The sequence below is a fragment of the Aptenodytes patagonicus genome, chromosome 3 (assembly GCF_965638725.1).
Source record: "Aptenodytes patagonicus chromosome 3, bAptPat1.pri.cur, whole genome shotgun sequence".
Classification (NCBI taxonomy): domain Eukaryota; kingdom Metazoa; phylum Chordata; class Aves; order Sphenisciformes; family Spheniscidae; genus Aptenodytes; species Aptenodytes patagonicus.
Window position 1 is genome coordinate 71,908,862 of NC_134951.1, and position 18,752 is coordinate 71,927,613.

At 45.2% G+C, this 18,752-nt stretch overlaps 1 protein-coding gene across 6 annotated transcripts in view; it reads right to left on the minus strand.

Annotated features, from left to right (window-relative positions):
* ARID1B (AT-rich interaction domain 1B) overlaps nt 1-17,833 on the minus strand; it is a 339,132-nt gene extending 321,299 nt beyond the window's left edge. For 5 of the 6 annotated variants that reach the window (XM_076333797.1, XM_076333800.1, XM_076333799.1 and 2 more), the window contains exon 1: nt 16,214-17,795. In XM_076333797.1, coding sequence (XP_076189912.1) covers nt 16,214-17,740 — 1,527 coding nt within the window. In that variant the 5' untranslated portion in view covers nt 17,741-17,795. Of the gene's footprint in view, nt 1-16,213 lie in introns of all 6 variants that reach the window. The other variant, XM_076333801.1, reaches the window with a different exon arrangement.
* Between the last annotated feature and the right edge of the window lie 919 nt (nt 17,834-18,752).

Genomic DNA, 18,752 nt, shown 5'->3' on the forward strand with positions numbered 1-18,752 from the left:
GAATTCATTAGACAGCCACAGACTATTCCACCTGTTGCGTTGTACACTGTGTACTTGTAAAACCATGGGGGGGGGAGGGGGGGGGGGAATGCAGATATATCCAAGCAGCTACGAACATGAATTTTGATCCCTTTTTATATCCTATTGTTATCCACAACCCAGGAAGCTGTTAATTGGCCTAAGTAATTGGTTTAAATACCCAAGTCCCATTATAAAAATATACTATGAAAATGCTTAGACACTTATCACAACCAAGAAATTCTTAACTAAAGTTCAAAGCTGAAAAGGCACTAGGGACTTGTCTACACCGAAGGAAAAAAATGCATAATTATACCAATATAACTAGCTCAGTGTGGAAATTTACTCCAGTATAAGAGTACCCTTTCCCACTTAAGCTTACGTGCTTTGGAAGCAGAATAAGATAAACCATGAAAACTCTTATTCTGGTATAAGAGTGTCTCCATAGGGAGTTATATTGGTATAATTATAGCATATAATTATAGCACATAGTTGTACCATTAAATTTCCTTGTGTAGACAAGCACTAGGTGCCCAGTCCACATACATTTTCTAGCAAAACAAATGGTTATCAAATTCCAATAGAGGCGCATAAAATACTTAGCTTTTATTTTTGTTTGATGAACCTTCTTCATTTTAAAGTGATGAATTACTTCAATTAATCTTCCTTGCAAATGCTTTTCTCTCTGCTATCCTATATGGTAATAGATAATTCTTCTGGTGGAGGCATCATAAACTAACACTTTGAGAACAGCTGTGATATCTCCCACACTGATTTAGGCTCTCATCATATAAAGCAAGTGGTGAGAAATCAGGTACAAGGAAGAAATAAGGTGCTGTTTACACGTTTGACTGTTAGACTCGCACCTTTTATAGTACCTCCCCAGCTACTTTAAACAGTCAAATGCTTCAATAATTTAGTCCCTGCCCTTCTGACAATTTCATTCTCACTTCATTTGCTATAGAAGTTAAAACATTTCAGTCAACCTTGAGGAAGCCATGCTTCTTCCTCCTCCTCCCCTCGTACACGCTGGGGGGGGGAAAAGTACATCCAAAAACTATGCCACTAGTTGAACTTCAAACTATAAAAGAGAACCATAAAAGATATACAAACTATGAAACTACGAAAGACACTTCAGAATCTTTTGAAAACAAGCAACTTTTCAGAGGATACTGAGCTCAGAAACCCAAGCTTAAGCCAAATAAATTGTCCCTGTTTGTGAGAAAGATCCCTTAAAAAGGGAGCAAACAGAAATACCGGTTATGCCAGCCTCCAAAAAGTAGAAAGCACTGACACCCTGCCACAAAGATGTCAGCGAAATTATTAACAGCAATACTTCAGTTTGGGCATTTTAAACACTCTACTAAGAAAGGTTAAGTGACCCTAGAGTTAATTAAGGATTACAGTAACCATTTTGCAGGACATGTAAGTAAAACCCTTTTGCAAAATGTATTTTTTCCTCTTTAACCGTTTTGTAAAAAAATGCATTGCCAAAAAGAGCTCTTTGCAGGATAGGCATCCCTGTGTTTTATTTTGCACTTCTAAACAATTTCATCCCTTAACATTACATCAGGTTTCGTCACTTTGATTTTGGAATATATCCATAGCACCCTGAACACGCCTCGTTTGCTCCCACAAACACCAGCTCCCCTGGTGGCAGAGATCCCTCGACTAGGCTGCCCCTTGCTTCCTCCCCACGCCCAGCGCAGCCCCTCAGCCCTGCCAAAGCGCTCATCGGGTTTGCTGCCCTGCATGACGCCCCACAGACAGACCCAGTGGAGCGACCAGCAGGAGGGCTGCTGAGCCGCAGGGAGCACCAGAGCCGGGCGAGGACCACCAGCATGGCAGCTCCTTCCCAGAGGCGCCCACTTCGCCGCAGCTGAAGTGGCAGCAATGGGCGAAGAGTTTTCAGTGGACTGTGAAGCAGCATCTGCGCCACAAAACTGCCACCCTATTTCCAAATCAAAAGCTTGCATCTCTGTACAGAAATTGCATTCCTAAGCATTAAGGTCAACTGATCTGGAAATTCATCCTGATATTTTCAAGTTTGCCAGTATGCTTCGTGTCTGCAAATATGCTCGAAAAGAAACACTGACAGTTCTTACATGCAAAAATTTAACATATCAAAAGAAAAGCAACAGCAGGAAAAACTGTGAATAGGTATTGTAAAAAAGGACAACAAAAAAGAAATGTATCAAGCTTAACAGGAAATGGGTATTAAAACCATTAGTTCTAATGGGTTAGCAAGATAACGAGAGGAAGGTTAGTCCAGAACTCCAACAGAAGTCTGGAGTCATTTGCCTGTATGATTTGAAAACACTATAAATAGTGGAAGGAATTCATTTCACCTGCCCTTTGACATCAACACCTGAGCTTATCGGCTTAGACCTTCTTTAGAGCGAGGGGAAAAACATGTAACCTTAGGAGCATGATTCATTAGACCTGCATTACATGTCTACTTTAGGATGACAAGATTCACACCAAGAAATTATTATTTCTTTACACCAAAGAGAAGAAAAGCCCACACAAAAAGATCAGGTATAAATGCCTACAATTTATACGGTTCGATGAGTCCCACCCTTGAAATCTAGTATTTCAAAGATACTGAAGGCTTATTTGGCCACTGCACTCAGTACATTCTGTATATTTATCATCTTCGTGAAAAAAAAGAAATCTTTTACTCTCTGCCTCAGCTTCTTTCCTTTTTAAGAGGGAGATAACAATGATTCCCTGCTCCAGAGAAACGTTGAGAAATTAATTATCTGTCATTATTTACAGAGTAATTTTACACTCAAGATACAGTCTCATGATGAGTTTAAGCTGATACAAGCATGTACCATCACCAAAAGGGGCTGTCCTGCCCTGACCCCCACCCTCAGCTGAACTCGCCACACTCTCCCTTGCCTTACCTCTGTGCTGGAAAGACTGTGCTGCAAGTCAGATCAGCTCAATGATCTGGCTGAAAGCTAACCATTCACAGGTTTTGTTTGGCAGGATTAGTTTTCAGACAAATCGGCAAGCTGATGCGACTCACCTTATGACACAAGGGAAGCAGCGGGGAGCTGATAAAAGAGTGGGACCGGTCTTTTCAGCAGCAGTGAAGTCTTAGATCAGCTTCAGACGACTATTAGACTCGCCCTTTGGTGTAAGATCTTTTAGCAACACAAAACTCGATAAAAGAGTGCCCAAGGAGTACAACAAAAGGCTACAGAAAAATGCAGAGGTAAACAAATTAGGTTTTCAAGTTTTCTTCAGTTTTCCCCAAAGAAATTCTGGCTTGGTATCTACACAAAAGGCACATGTCCATTTAGTTCAACACATTTTCCTATACACCTACCTGTTACAACCTTTCTCTTGCTAATTTGGTCTTTGTTTCAGCCCCTGATCCTCAAAAGCCAAGACAAATAAAAAGCTGCCTTTTTGAGGAATACCCACTTGGATCTTCTGATGAATGTCTAAAGAATGAACTCAATCTAAAAAAATACTCCCTGCTTATTCCCAAGCATTAATCTAAAAATGACAGGCAAAACATGGTACTGAATGCTCAGTATGAGATAAACCTTTGGAAAAAAAACTAAGAAGAAAAAAAAGTCACGTTCATTGTCTCCTCTGGTCTACAACAGAATATATAACCCCACTTCTGGAGAGAAAAACTACATTTCTACCTATTCCTGGCACCCTGGCTGAGACAACTTGCTCAAGTAAGACAGACAACCATATGCGAGTTCAAGGACTTCAAGTAAGTAAAAATGTCATCAGAAATTGTAATTATTTGAACCTTCTGTTATGATGCCATGACCAGCTGCAGTCTTTAACAAAAAGCACCTACTTTCTTCCTCCATCTCTTCAAGGAAGACATCAACCCCAAGCAAAGAAAAAATTTAAACTGAATGTTAAAAAGCAGGAGTAGAGGGAAGGAACAAACAGGGTAAGTCAGACTCAGCTTTTTCAAACCTAAAAGACAAATAACTATCACAGGTAAATCTGAGATTCTTTTAAGGAACAAGATTGTTGCAAATAAACATCTAGGTCTTCTTAGAGGCAAAGCAATAGAATTTAGAGACTGCCATGCAAGAAGAAATTGACCTTTGTTCTTCTTTCAACTCCTAAGGTATTCTCCTAGAACAATGGAACCTTAACTAAGGTTTTAAACAGACTTCATTCACCATCTTAACAAGCTACACCCCCCCAAAGAAAATATGACACGGTGGAATAACAACCAACCATCATTGGCAGCTTGCTTCTCTCTACCCCCAACCTTCAGAGAAGAATTAAAAGGAAAAGAAATCTATGAAATTAAATATCAGGTACTATAAAATTGCACAGACTGCATCTAGCCCATCACATTCACTACTTAATATAGACAATGACACGCAAAGTGTTTCGTCTCCTCAGTTCCTGTCTTTTCTACACTTTCCACATACACAGCAACACCACACTTCAATTTTCATGCTGACATCTTTTCAAATATCTTTTGGGCAAATACAGAAAGAGAGATTTTTAATTACAGCTGCCATGCCAGGTAAAGAGTAAAGAAACTGCACGTCAACATTTACATTCCAGCTTGGTTTTGTCTCCTTTGTTTCCCTCTTTTCTTTTCTCTAAGTCTGCTATTATTTAGAGGATCAGCATTAGAGGAACCTGAAAAAAACCCGGCACCATCACCCACAGATAACTATTTGTATGATTCCTCCTATTACACTGCCAAGTCTTGCCAGGATTTGGGGGCTTGCTTGGTTGGTTTTTTGGTGGCTTTTTTTTTTTTTTTTAAATGCAACTTGACATCCGGTCACTAGAAGAGCCTACACAGGAAGCTGGCTAGCGAAGGCACTTTCCCGGCTGTCACTCCTTCCCCAAGAACTTTTGTGCACAGATTCCTTGGAAGACAGAGAGGAGCAAATGCAAGTCAGAGGGAGGGATGGGTATCAGGGTCACTCAAAAGCTATTTTCTCCCTGGATATATAGTCACACTACTCACTCTCACGCAACTGTAAAATGGCAGAAGACAATAAGGATGGCTTTTCCATCACTCCAATGATCTGGAAAGTGAGAAAAACAGGAATTTGGAGATAACATTTACAGAAGGAAAAAGAAGTATCACAAGACAAAGGAGCAAAAAAAAAAAAAGGATGACGACGTTCGGATAAGAGAAAGTAGTATAACTTTGGAAAGGAAAGAAGTGAGACAGAAGCAAATAATCCACAAATAAATCTCTCACTCCCTGCAGGAGAAAATACAGAGGAAAAGCCTTGAGCAACCATATCCCACAACAGAGCTGACACATAACAGCGTTAGTATCTCCAGAAAAAGTAGAGGAATGCATCTACCATTCTGCCAACCACACTCTAGCAAAGTAACAGCTCACTCAGGCCCTCCCCAACCCACCTCGTAATAACAGAGCGTGTTATTATTACTATTGATATTATTTAAACGAGCTGCGAAGAACTAAAAGGAAGAATGGGGGGCTATGCAAAGTCTTCCTGGGGCAGGCAATCCCTCTCTGCTGCTTGTTCACTAAGTGCCGCATTTGGCAAGTTCCTCGTGAACAACCAAATCCCTAAATGCTACCCCAATATATGAGACAACCAACCCATACACCTAAACCTAAAACTTACTGAGGGTCTCAATTCATCCAGAAAACGTTCCGATTGTCACCAGCATTCGCACATAAAACTCTCAACAGCTTAGGCTGCGGTAGCCCTCAGATCCCCAGCTAATTCTTGGAAAAATCTTTACTTCTGAATGTTGGCAACTGCACCAACACACTGAGCACTTCAAGAAAACTGTTCTAAAATGCAAGACAGTTTGCTATGGATGCTGCCCAATCAGCCCCTCCTCTTTAAAGGAAGAGCTCAATTAAGTTGGGAACTTTTCTTCTGAATGATTTTAAATGGGTTTTTTTCGTTGTGGTTGGATCTCAGTGAGTGTAATTGCTATTTATATCAAAACATTAAAAGGTCTGGTTATGGGGTTTATTAGAAAAGCAAAATGTGTTTTTAATACTTAAAAAGAACCACAACAAAATACTTTGTAGCACTATTTTCCCCTGTATTTGCATACCACATGTTCAACAACAACAAAAACAGTATTTTACAAAGTTAAAATCCCAAAAGCGTCACTGAAGTAGTAGTTCCTACAGTTTGTTAGCAGGAAAAACACTTTTGTGCCAGGTTGGGGGGCGGACTATCACAAGTGACGTGTGTCAGCTTCAGGATTTAAAAGGAAAAAATATATACTGTAAAGCAAAATGTAACATACAAGACAAAGAAATACAGTATCTCTTTATTAGCAAAAAGACAATTTTAAATGTAAAAAAGTGTCACTTAAAGGAAACCACTAGGAATACTCCGCACGGCGTAGCGACGAAGACGTGAAGGCAGAGGGTCACACAGGGGAAACCTTCTTCCAACGGCAGCGAAGTGACAGCGCAGTCGAGAACGACGGTTCGACATACACAAAGCATTCCCCAGACCTCTCCCTTTCCACTCGCGTTTCCCGCAGCAGCTCACCGCCGGGGCCGCGTTCCCTCTCCCCGCGGCAGGCGAGGCAGCGGCTGCCCGCACACACCGCCTCCCCGCCTCACCTGCCCGCACGCCACCCCAATCCCATTTCCTTGCGCTACCTCTGCCCGGGTCAGGGATGTCAGGGCTGACAAATTCCCCGAGGAATGGGGGCGGGGAACCACCTAACGAAAACAACAAAAAACACAACCCTTTCTTCCTGAGGCAGCAAGTTTCAATTGAGGGAGCACATGGCTAATCTACATATGTGAAGGTCAGGGCACTCCAGCCGGGGAGGTGAAGAATGGAGCAGCTCACGTAAGGGGCCGCCTCGCACACCCTGGCCTGCTGCCCGACGAGCGAGATTGTTGAAAAGCAATAGATAGCTTCTGGCAGCGGCAAGGGGAAAAATATTTTGATCATGTGACGCTATACAAGCTAACTAGTTTGCTTCATGTGTGAAACTTTTACAGACGCCACAAATACCACGTTTGTAATCGGCCCCAGAAGCCAGCCTGCTCCGCTCTCCTCTCCTCTCCTCCCCTGGGAAACCTCTATCGCCAGCCAGCCTTTCTGCAGGCTGGAAATTCCTCAATCAAGCAAAACTTCAGTTTATTTGTAGTTTGTTTAATTACGGAAATCAGAATACAACCAGCTTAACCGCTATCTATATACTCCCGGCACTTTTCATTACTGCTGAATACAGGGCACCATGAAGTTATCTGCCTCGCAGAAATCTACCTTTCTGTTTACAGGAAGGAAGGAAGGACTTTCAAATTTAAGTAAAACTGCCAAGGAAAATTATTTTGCTATTGCTGGTACACAACTAAAGCAGCCTCAAATGTGCCTACCTCTATTTTTCCAGAAATATTTCTTTAAATAGCCTCTATCTATGACCATCTGTAAATATCTTAAAACAGCAACAGCTCCAGCTCTAAAGAACGTGCTCATTTTTCTTGACTTGGGAATTTCAAGCAACTAAGAAACACTGAATTAAAAAAAAAAAAAATCACAAAAGCACAATTATTTTCCATGAATTATGTCTGAAAGTAAGACATCGATACTACCATTTCATACAAACAGAGAATATCCAAAATATTCACAACATAAATTGCTACACAAAAAAAATACAGAACTCCATAAATTCCACCCAAATCAAAGGCTGCAAATAAACCAGCATATTCCTTTGATGCTGTCAAAACAAACCTCCTTATCTTTATTTTTAACTTTAAAAGAATAAAATTTAAGAACTACAAATCCTGTTCTTGTGCTTTCAAAAGGAATTTTCAGAGCTGATGTTTCAGTACCTTGCTTACAAACAAGTAAGTCTGACAAGCTAACCAAATAACATGATCAATGTTGGGAACACCTAGTCTCAGATCCGATCCAAACAAATAGAGGAAGGCACAGTACAGACTGGATACCTTCACACATAACAAGTATTTAGGCTGCCTATTTATTCTTCACGACACTGTAATTAAAACTGCACAGACTCAAATAACTAAATATGGCAAATATTATCCTTATTTTAACATAGGGAAACTGAGGTATCCAACGGTGAAACCAGCTACCTTTAGACCATGCAGTCAGCAGACAGCTATCCAGAATTCCTGCACCAGTCCTCTACTAATACCATTTTCCTGAAGTCACCTAATTCCCTTACCGTGGCTCAATTCACTGCTTGTGTAAAGGCGGCACTATTCCACTTCAATCAATCTGTGAATTAAGCCATGTCCACACTGGGAACAGCACACGTAACTACAATTATGTTTTAAAACAGGATCTCTCCTTTTGGGATTTTCTGAACCAGTTTTCTTTCTTTACTCAAACAAACAAAAAACAACCATGCTCAAACTTCAGGTGCTCTGGTGAAAGCCAGCTGTAGGAGGGACTGTGCTACACGCAGCAAGAGAGCCCTCTCTTTCCTGTGTAACACAGATCACTTCACGGTTTTGAAACGTGACCAAAACATGTTGTGGAACTGTCTACTTTGTGAAAAACTCAGCAAGTTACCTCCATCCTAACAGCCGTACCTGTAAACCCCTCAGGAGAGGCTACTTATAAAGGCTGTTATTTTGCCAGTGCAGATAAACTACCACCCCAATGGTAAGCTAAACACAAAGGGGTTTGCCACAACAGCTATTAGTCAAGGATGCAATTAATTCCCTGAACCTAGCTATGTAGCTACAACAACAGAACTTCACAGTGGACCTAGCCACGTGGTCTTTAAAGGGCAAATAAATTGATTCAGTAACTTGGCAGAATCAAAACCATTTTGTAACTAACACAGGTAGAAAATTACTAACATCCAACAGAAACCCCTGCTACAGAAGATTTCTTTTTTTGAGTAAGTAGATACCTAAAATAAACTCCAAACAAAGCTCTCAAGGAAAAAAAATCCAGAGTGTAACAGTTTAGAGTAGAAGCTTACAAGACCCTATTAGTAACACAACTAACACTACCCCGTAAAAAAAGGGGGGGGTTATACATTAAGTTTTCCCCATTTTCTTGATTATTATTTTTTAGCAAACATGCTAAAGAAAAGAAGTAACAAAAAAAAAATCCCACGTACATCTAATTTCTTTAAAAAAAAAAAAGGGGGGGGGGGGGCAGAAAAAAGACTAGCAGAAAATTCCTTCCCCAGCCCCACAATGGTCAGAAAGAGACTGATGGGGATGGCCAGGGAGATCAGTGACACAGCCCTACGGATTGAAGCATCAGAGGGCCTATCGCTCAGATGGATGTCTTCACAAACAATTATCAGATCACAAACCTAAATTCAGTATCTTTTCAAGCCAGAGAAGGCTACAAAACAGAGAGGAAGGCAGGGTACAGCAGTGAATTCTTAAATACAGAACACCATTTGGTAATTGGGCAAGTTCAGGTGCAAAAGATTAACTAACTAATAGTTCTTGAAATTGGAGAAAGGAAACTAATAAATAGATTATATACTTCTACAAATGCTCGGTCCTTCTGACATAGTTATTAAACCCACCATGACTCAAACGCAAGAAGTAATATGCAAGTAGATCAAACATTGATAGCTCTGTACTGAAAGCAATTCCTTACACACACTGCAGAACCATCAAACTCGGTTTTATATCCACAAATTGGCCACTACCCATTCAGAAATTCAGCAGCTTCACGACTTGGTTTGGTAGTTTATAAGGAAATTAACATTTCCACTCTACATGGAATATAAATGCATGATATATCAACACCCTTTCAAATCATACCCGCTGAAAACTTTTACACAGATTTCACATTGGTTTTAATAAACATAAATGAAACATTTTCATAATAGCATCAGGATAATGATCTTAGATTACACAATTTTCTAAATAGTTGCAGGTGCCTTCAGATGAAGTAAGCTACCTATATAGGGAATACAAAGTTTGCTAAAAGGTATTTTATATTTGCAGTAAGAACAATTCCCATATGAAAAGCAATCTTTAAACAAGACATAATAATTGTGATTTCTGCATCAAATTTGTTCACTTTTAAAATGAGGGTTAATTTATCTGCCAGGTAAAACAACCGGACTCGGTGGTAAGGAAGCCTATGCATGCACCCCCGCACCCCCCAGCGCATACTTGTGCTCTGTACATCATATTCATCAGCAGGCAAATTCTGCAACACCAGCTAAGCTCCTGGGCACTTGTTCAACTCAATTTTCCTCAGAGCTTAATTTCTGTGAGAAATCTAGTGACTTCCCATAGATGACATTGAGTACATAATGATAAAACAGTGCAAGGAATACTTGAATTTCAGATGACGGTGCCTTTAGTTTAAGGTGACTATATTGACACAGCAGACAAATCCCTCGTTTCGCTCAGCCATTTGTCTTCTCAGTTGTCTGAATAGATGCCTGTAAAGCTTAAATTCTCACAGAACAGAATGCATTCACAGTAAGACTGGATTTATTCAAAAGCTAAAGTTTATGGCACCAACACCCTATTTATTTCTAAGAGACCCCTGTTTTCAGTTGTGCCAAGGTGTACCCGCCTGAAGGAAAGGTGTATGTTATGTGCCCCAGTTTCCCCACCCTGTACAACAGGAAGAACCGTCTCTTACTCCAGTGCAAGGCACACTAGAAAGACAGTATAAAGATCAAATGTATTTGGAACGTTGTTACTGAGAAAATAAAGTTAGTTAAAAGTAATCCTGTACAAATTGGCCATCTACTGTCCCCAAAATGCATTGTTCACAAATAACATAAGTATCTTGGGATACATTCATCCCTGAGGATCCCTCGACTGCAGTGGAACACCACCCTGGATAGATTTGGCCCTTTGGGAGCTGACATGTTCCTGGTGGATCACTGGATGCCACGCTCTCAGAACTGGAAGTAGAACAACAGAAATCCTCCGGCCCACCTGCAACACAAACGCTGCAGCACTGTGCCAGCACATCAGCATTTGTGTGTAAAATTGTGCGTGAATAGGTACGATTGGGTAACAGAAAAATTCAAAAGGCAACCTTATGATCTGAATGAAAAACATATATCAGATGTACAGAAACCTTTCAGGTTTTAAATATTTAAATTTATTAACAGGTAAGGCTTCTTTAAAATAAATTTTACTCTAATACGATTGGCTCCACAAGATTTTCACGTATTACATTTATTTGCTTCTCTCAGCACCAAGAAATACAAAACCACCACTGCGTAGTACCACTTTTCTATTACTAGTTTTCAAAACAAATTTGAAAACCACTAAGGTATACTTTTAATTTAAGTTTAATTAAAGTCCTCATTCAATCCTACCAAAACATGTATTTAGCACTATGTAAATAGCCCCAAAATTGAAAGAAAAAAGTTTTTTTCCCAAGTACCTTAATAATCACAATTCTAGAATATATTCTAGCAAGTTAGCCTACCACAAACACATGCTACTGAAATTCTGCAGCCTTGAGCATGCATGCACAGCGAGTGTGGCAACACTACTTTACATATCCACAGAGAATCTTCAAAGCCTCCCGATAAATGGCACGTTTTGAACAAGTACTGAAATGTAACTAGTTAGGACACAGGTACAATCTTAAGGACATAAGGATAAATAAACTACTGCCATTCTCACGTTAACAATGAGAATTTCAAAATACCTATGATAAAATATTTGAGGTGCAAAAGTAAGAAAAGAAAGGCCTATCAGTAGCTATTGAAACTTGTTTTCATTGCATGAATTTCATCTAGTTTTAACTAAGACGCTATTTCAGAATGAAACAGCATCACCTAACAGACCGTGCTTAGTAATTTCAAAAATTTTGTTACATATGTAACTAGAAAATTTAGCAACGGATTAAATGCCTTGGTTTTCATCCCCACAGATTTGAATCAGAATGCCAAAAAGACAGTAATCGACTGCTTAGTTGTAGAATCCTTACACGATGGAGGCAGTAGTACAGTAGGCAGGTTTGTGCCTCTCTTTATTGTACATCGTACACAGGGTCCTGCGGTTCAACATGTAGGCATAAGCGCTACTACAGAAACCAATAACTGAACACCAAACCACAAAGTGTCAAATATACGGTCGTAATATATATATAGATGCTACTAACTGAGAATATTGCTATTTGCTACTTCTAAATAGAAGCTATGTGAATACTAAACTGTTTATTCGAAAATGCACAGGGAAAAATATATTTTATTCTCCCATTGAGACATCAAGAATCTATTCACCACTCTAACAGCTGTTTAACGGCCTTCAGGCACAGGACATGATTCTGCAGCCCTGGCTTAGCCAGAACTCCCAATACAGGCAATCTATTTGGCATAAAAAGAGCTGCAGAATCAGGCACATTCCGAGTTTCTCTGCCGCAAAACAAACAACTGATAAACACACAAACTCAGAGCAGCTCAACAGATTTTTTCCTAACACTTCCTATATACCTTATGCTATACAGGTACTCCTGAAAAGACCCAGGTTCTCTCTTTGTGTGTAGCTGTATGTAAACCTTACACACGTGCACAAAGGAGAAAGATGTATATAAAGCACACACACGGAGGCCAGCTAATGTGTTAAGCTACTGCAGTGCACATCAGAAGTGAAGAATAAAAGGAGCCTCGGGACTCTAAATATCTGTACGCAAGGAATTAATCAATAATCAAAATAACTGAATGACAAGGTACTGTACTAGCATCACACAACTCCTCCACAATCAAATCAATGTATCCGCATGAGCAATACCCATCTGCTTTGAAAACGTGTGTTTCTTCAGAAACAAGAGGCCTCTTTTTCAAGCTTACATCTCGTCTCACGATTGGGTAAGACGATTAAATGAAATGGAAGCAAAATTTTCTTAAATAATTTAATAGGCTGGACGAACACAAAAGTCAGTTCAGAGTGGTACACCACAGTTCTGCATGTTACAAAAATTACCCATGCTGAGGCAAGTATTTCCTGAACAAGTATCTCAGATGCTGTAGCCTACTGACAGTCCTTTTTCTCTGTTCGCAGCACAATAGTTTCTTATAGGCGTAGGGGCCAATCATCATCCACTTTGCAAAGACACATGACAAGTGAGTATATTCTGATGTGCGTATACACATATATAGAGTATATACACAGAAGATTATTTTTAAAAAATAAAGAGAAGCCTTCTGTTCAAATGCTGGACTGAATATTCCATTTTTCTCTTTCAAAAAGCAAACAATTTCTCTGCTTAATGATGTAACACCTGGAGATTGACACGTGGGAATTAAAAATAAAAAACAATGAACAAAAATAATTGTGTTCTGTAAGCTAATGGTAAGCATTTATTTTTTATTTGACACAACCTATCTTATACATTAAAAAATATTAATTTAAAATCTAAGAAAATGTCTTAATCGCTTACTGGTTAGATGGAAAATTCGTAACAGAAAGAACACTGATGACTTGCATTTATGACAATTATTTTGAGGAAAAAATAATAATAATTTTTTAAAAAAATCGAAGAAATTGTGCCCTTGCCAGACTATTCTTTCTAAGCTGCATCCTAATTCTTACGGTACAAAAAAAGAAATCTGTGAGAGAGGACGTAAACCCATAAATATAAGGAAATATTTCTAAGGGTCATACTGAGGACATAATGAATTTACTCTCACTCCTCCAATAAAAATAAAATACTTTAAACCATTTCTGCCGTGAAGAAATAGCACTCTGAAGTAACATGTACTATATCTATCTGACGATTTTCCTAGCTTTTAAAGCCATAAATTCTGAACTACCTGTGTTTAAAAGCAAGCAGACAATGCAAATATTTTTAAATTAATTATGAAAGGTTATGCATATGAGGCCTCGTTACCTTATGGCTTCCAGTGACCCTTTTATCAGTGCAAATTAAAAAAGGTAAAAATTAACACACACAAAAAAATCTCATTTCCCTGGAAGAAATAGAAAGGAAATGGAATAAAAACTAAAAATGTGACAGGAGTGGTCTGTTGGAAGTAGACAAACACATACACAGCCAGCCCATCCAGGGTTTCCATTATTATTTTTTTCAGGATTAATACACCGTTCACAATATTAAGCGATGTTTTCTCCAGGTTCTGTTCATTACTTTATGGAAAGGTCCAGCTGTTTGAGGACCCCAAAAGCATACACCTGCATTTGTTCCTGTCAGTCCTCGTTGTTAAAAGCTATTAAAAGATTTAACAGTTCTTAATAGAAAGATCTTGTTGAAGGGAAAAGAAACCCATAAAATTCCAATGCACTACTCCATTTAACACAATTCACTTTCCTACTGAGAATTCCAGCCTAATCTCACACTTGTGTAGAAAAATAATGAGATCAACAACTCCCGGTGCTCCTTGAAGTATTCTAACCATAACTCAAACGCAAAAGCACATTTTCCCCCGAATATCTGGATTCGTTGCAGAGACGAAACATGCAACCTCTGACAGAACGGCTCCTTTTTCCCTTCTTTGTACAACACACGGCATTTCCTCACCTACAGCAGCTACATGCAAACAAGATTTTTTTTTAAGAGGCATGCATAGGTTAGGTATCAAGCTAATAGAAATGTAATGAAGTTAGTATTTGGATTAAATCTTTTTTTTTTTTTTTTTTTTTTTTTTTTACAAAAATCTAATCCCTTGTATAATATCCATAAGCTGCAACGTTACAAAATGTTTTGAAAGGCACGAGCGCAACTTGAAATCCCGAATCCTCGTCCAGGCACTGTTATTACAAGATACTCCCCTACCGCCTCCAATTAGCACAGAATTAAAAATCTAAAAAAATAAATCGATGCCCAGAAAAACCACGCCACGGAACCAAACTGAAGGAAGGAGGGAGGGAGGGAGGTGTGGGGGGAGATGCCCCTGGCTTTTCACCGCGCCGGCGGCCAGCACGGTCGGTGCCGATGCAGGGGCCGCGCGTGTGCGCCTCTCTCTCCCCGGCCCGCGTCACCTCGCCCCGCCGGCGCGACTGCCGGGTGTTATTTGTGGCGGGGGTTTCTGTGACTGCGCCGCTCAGCACTTCTATTTACATCAGCGGCGCGAGGTGCCCAATGGCGAGCGGGGAGCCAATCAGATGGCAGATTAGATGTCAACTCGGAGGCAGCTGTCTGGAGACGGTTGCAGCCAGTTTACCTCCACAATTCAAATTCCGAACCTGGCGGAGGAGACCCGGCCGCTCCTCGGGCCCGGCTCGTCCAGCGGGGCCCGGCCTCCCGGCTCCCCGCACCGCACCGCACCGCCGCGTCCGCCCCGGAAAGGCGCTGCGCCACGGCCCGCCGCCCCGCGATCATCGCGCCTATCCATCTATCGATCGATCGATCGATCGGCGGAGTTACCGGGCTGGGGCGAGGGGGTGCGGGCGGTGGGGGGCGGCCCGCCCCGTGCCCGCGCCCCTTTACTGACGCCAAGGACTTTTCGGGTTTTTTGGGTTGGGGTGTTTTTTTTTTTTCCGTTTTTTTCCCCCGGTTCGGATTTCCGCGTGTGTTTGGGGAGAGAAACGTAGTTATGCGCGCGCACCCACGCGCGCTTCTGCCGGTGGGCAAGTCCCCTTAAGGTCACCGGACCGAGGCACCCCAGGCGCCCCGGCCCGCGCCGCGCGGACTAAGGCGCGGGCACACGCGCGCACTCACGCACGCGAACAGAGACGCACACACGCGCGCTCTTCCCACAGAAACCGGAGCCCGGCCGCGTTCCGCGGATCTCACTGCGGTAACTCCATCAGTGACAAAACTAATTTGCTCAGGGCGTGCAACGGCGCAACTCGTTCTGTTCGAAAAAATAACAGGTTAAAACGAGAGAGGGGGGAAGGAAAAGAAAAAAAAAAAAGCCCCGCGGAAAATAATGGACGTTATCCCCCGGGTCCGACACTCCGGTTACAAAATCCACCCCCCCGCCCCCGTCCCAAGCTGCTCGTCCTCCGGGCCCTGCCTCTCTCCGTCGCTGCTTCAAAGTGGAGGGAAAAAATATTAATTGGGTTTGAGAACAACCTAATTTCGGCAGCGAAAGCCGCACTCCGATGCCTCCAGCCCCACCGGGGCCGCGCATTGTGCGCTGCTCACCCCTGCTACGGAGGCAGCGAGGAGCAGAACTGGCCCGGAGGGGGGGGGGGGGGGGGGGGAAGGGGGGGGGGGAGAAAGGAGGAAAAAAAGAGGGGGTTGGGGGGGAGGAAAAAAGTGAATTATAAAGAAACTAAGACCCCGACACGAGGGGCACGGAGGCGGGGAGCCGTGATTAATCGAGCGCGGGGGGTTACCTGGGTCCTGCTGATGGCCTGCCCGGTGTTCCCAGGGCTCATCGCCGGGTGATTCCTTTGTTGTGCCGCTGCCCAGGCCGGGTTTGCCGCTCCGTACTGGGCGCCCATGTCCTTGCCCATGCCCATGCCCGCCGCTGCCTGCTGGCTTCCCGGGGCGGCCGCCGCTGCCTGGGGCTGGGGCTGCGGCGGCGGCGGGGCGCTGGGGCTGCTGTAGTCGGGGTAGCTGCCGCCGTAGCTCCGCATCATGGGGCTGGGGGACGTGAGCAGCTGGTTCAAGGTAGGGGTGGCCCCGGACGGGTGCTGGTTCTGCCCGGAGAACCGCGTGAAGCCGCCGGCCGCCGCGCCGGCAGCAGCCTTCCCGAGGCCGGCCCCGCCGCCGGGGCCCATCATCATGCCGCCGCCCGGCTGCCGTGGGGAGCTCAGCACCCCGTAGCCCGCCGCGGAGCCCCCGTAGCCGCCGCCGCCTGCCCCGGCGGCCGCCGCCGCCACGGCTCCCGCGCCGCCGCCGCCCGCGCCGCCGCCGCCGCCGCCGGGGCCGCGGCCGTAGCCCGGGTAGTGGTTGTACTGGCTGTTGGGGTAACCTTCGTGGGAGTTTTGCAGGGGGTCCATGCTGTTGGGGGCCGCCGTGGGGTGCATTATCCCCATCCCGGGGCTTTGTTGTCCGCCATGTTGATCAAAGCAAGGCCCGGCGCGGCTCGCCGTAGCGCTGCTGGCAGGGGCAGGGGCAGCGTTGCCATAATAGCTATTGAACTCCGAGACACCCACCGCGGAGGGGCCGCCGCCGCCTCCCCCGCCGCCGCCGCCGAGGCCGCCGCCGCCGCCGCTCCCAGCGCTCGGGGGCGGCTGCTGGGGCTGCTGCTGTCCGCCCAGGGGTCCCAAGCCGGGGTGATCGTAGCGGCCGCCGATGGGCTCGCCCATCTTGCCGGGCATCTCCTCCTCGTCGGCGCCTTTATTCAGCATTTGCTGCGGCTGCTGGGGGGGCTCGGCCTGAGCGCCCAAAACACTGTCTTTTCCTCCATGTTGCTGCTGCTCCATGTCTGCACTGGGCTGAGCAGCGCCGCCACCGCCACCGCCGTTGTTGTTGCTGCCGCTGCCGCCGCCGCCGCCGCCGAGGCTGCTGTTGTTATTCTGCACGGGATGGTGCTGAGGCGGCGGCTGCTGCGGCGGCGGCGGCGGGAATTGATTTAGCTGCTGCTGTAGTGCATGGTGGTGGTGGTGCGGGTGGTGGGCATGGTGGTGGTGGGCATGGTGATGCGGGTGGTGGGCATGGTGGTGGTGGGGCGGCGCGGCGGGGTGATCGCCTCCGACGCTCTTCAGCTTGTGGTTGGGGAGCAGCCCCGTCTCCATGGCCGAGCCCGGGTTGGAGGAGGAGGAGGAGGAGGAGGAAGAAGACGAAGGAGATGAAGATAACGCCGAGGAGCTTCCACCTTCCTTCAGAGCCGGCTCCGAGGAGGAGCCGCCGCCGCCGCTGGCGTTGTTGTTGTTGTTGTTACCGGCGGCAGCGGCGGGAGCCGCGTTATTGGCCATGTTCAGCGGCTCGCTGTGGTGGTGGAGGAGATGGTGGTGATCTACATTATTCACGCTGCTGCTGCTGCCGCCGGCCGGACTCCCCTCTCCGACCCCCAGCGCGGCGCCCGGCCCGGGAGCCCCCGCGGCGGCGGCGGCGGCCCCCCCCGAGCCCCGCTCCGGGCCCAGGCCGCCCGGCAGGCTCGGGGCTTTGCCCTTGCTGTTGTTCGCACCCGCCGGAGCCGCTGCGACTTGCGCGGCCATGATCATCGCAACATTGCGAGTCCGGAGAAATTAGTACTGATAATAGTAACTACCAAAAAAAAAAAAAAAAAGGGAAAAAATCAACACCCACTCTCAAAAAAGGGGGGCGAGCTGGGGTGGGGGGAGGGAGAAGAGAGGGGCAGAAGGAGAAGCGGCCGGGGAAGGGACTTGACTGAGCCAAGAGTATCCCCTGCGGACCGCTCCGCACGCACCAAATTACAGAAATTTCCCTCCCCGAGTCCGTGATTGAGATTAGAAATGGTAAGAACGCCTTACGGTCTGTGCCTGTTCCTGCTGTGTGATTTCATGTTGAAAGTTTTTTGTTCGGGTTTAAATGAAACTTTTTTTTTTTTTTCCTCCTTTCCTCTCTAACCCGGATATGGGTAAACACACGTCTGGCGGAGCCGCGCTGGCCCAGCATGGCATGAGCGAGCGAGCGAGCCAGCGCCGGCAGCCATCGCCCCCTCCGCCCCGATCGCTCCCGCGCACTCCCAAAACGCGGACTGGACTCCGCACGGCTCCGGCTCCCGCTCCCCGCCGCCGGCAGCAGCGCGGCGGGCTGGGGGGGGCGCGGCCCCCTCGGGTGCCCCCGCTCGTAGTCGGGTCCCACTCGTGTGCGCGCCGAGGGTCGCGGCCGGCGCGAGCACCCTCCGGGCTCCGCGGAGGGGGCAGCCGAACGCCGAACTCGGGCGGGGGTTGCTCCGAGGCGAAGGGTCGAGGCGGGCCCCGCCGGGCGCCCCGGGCCGCCCGACGGCGCGGGGGGGGGGGG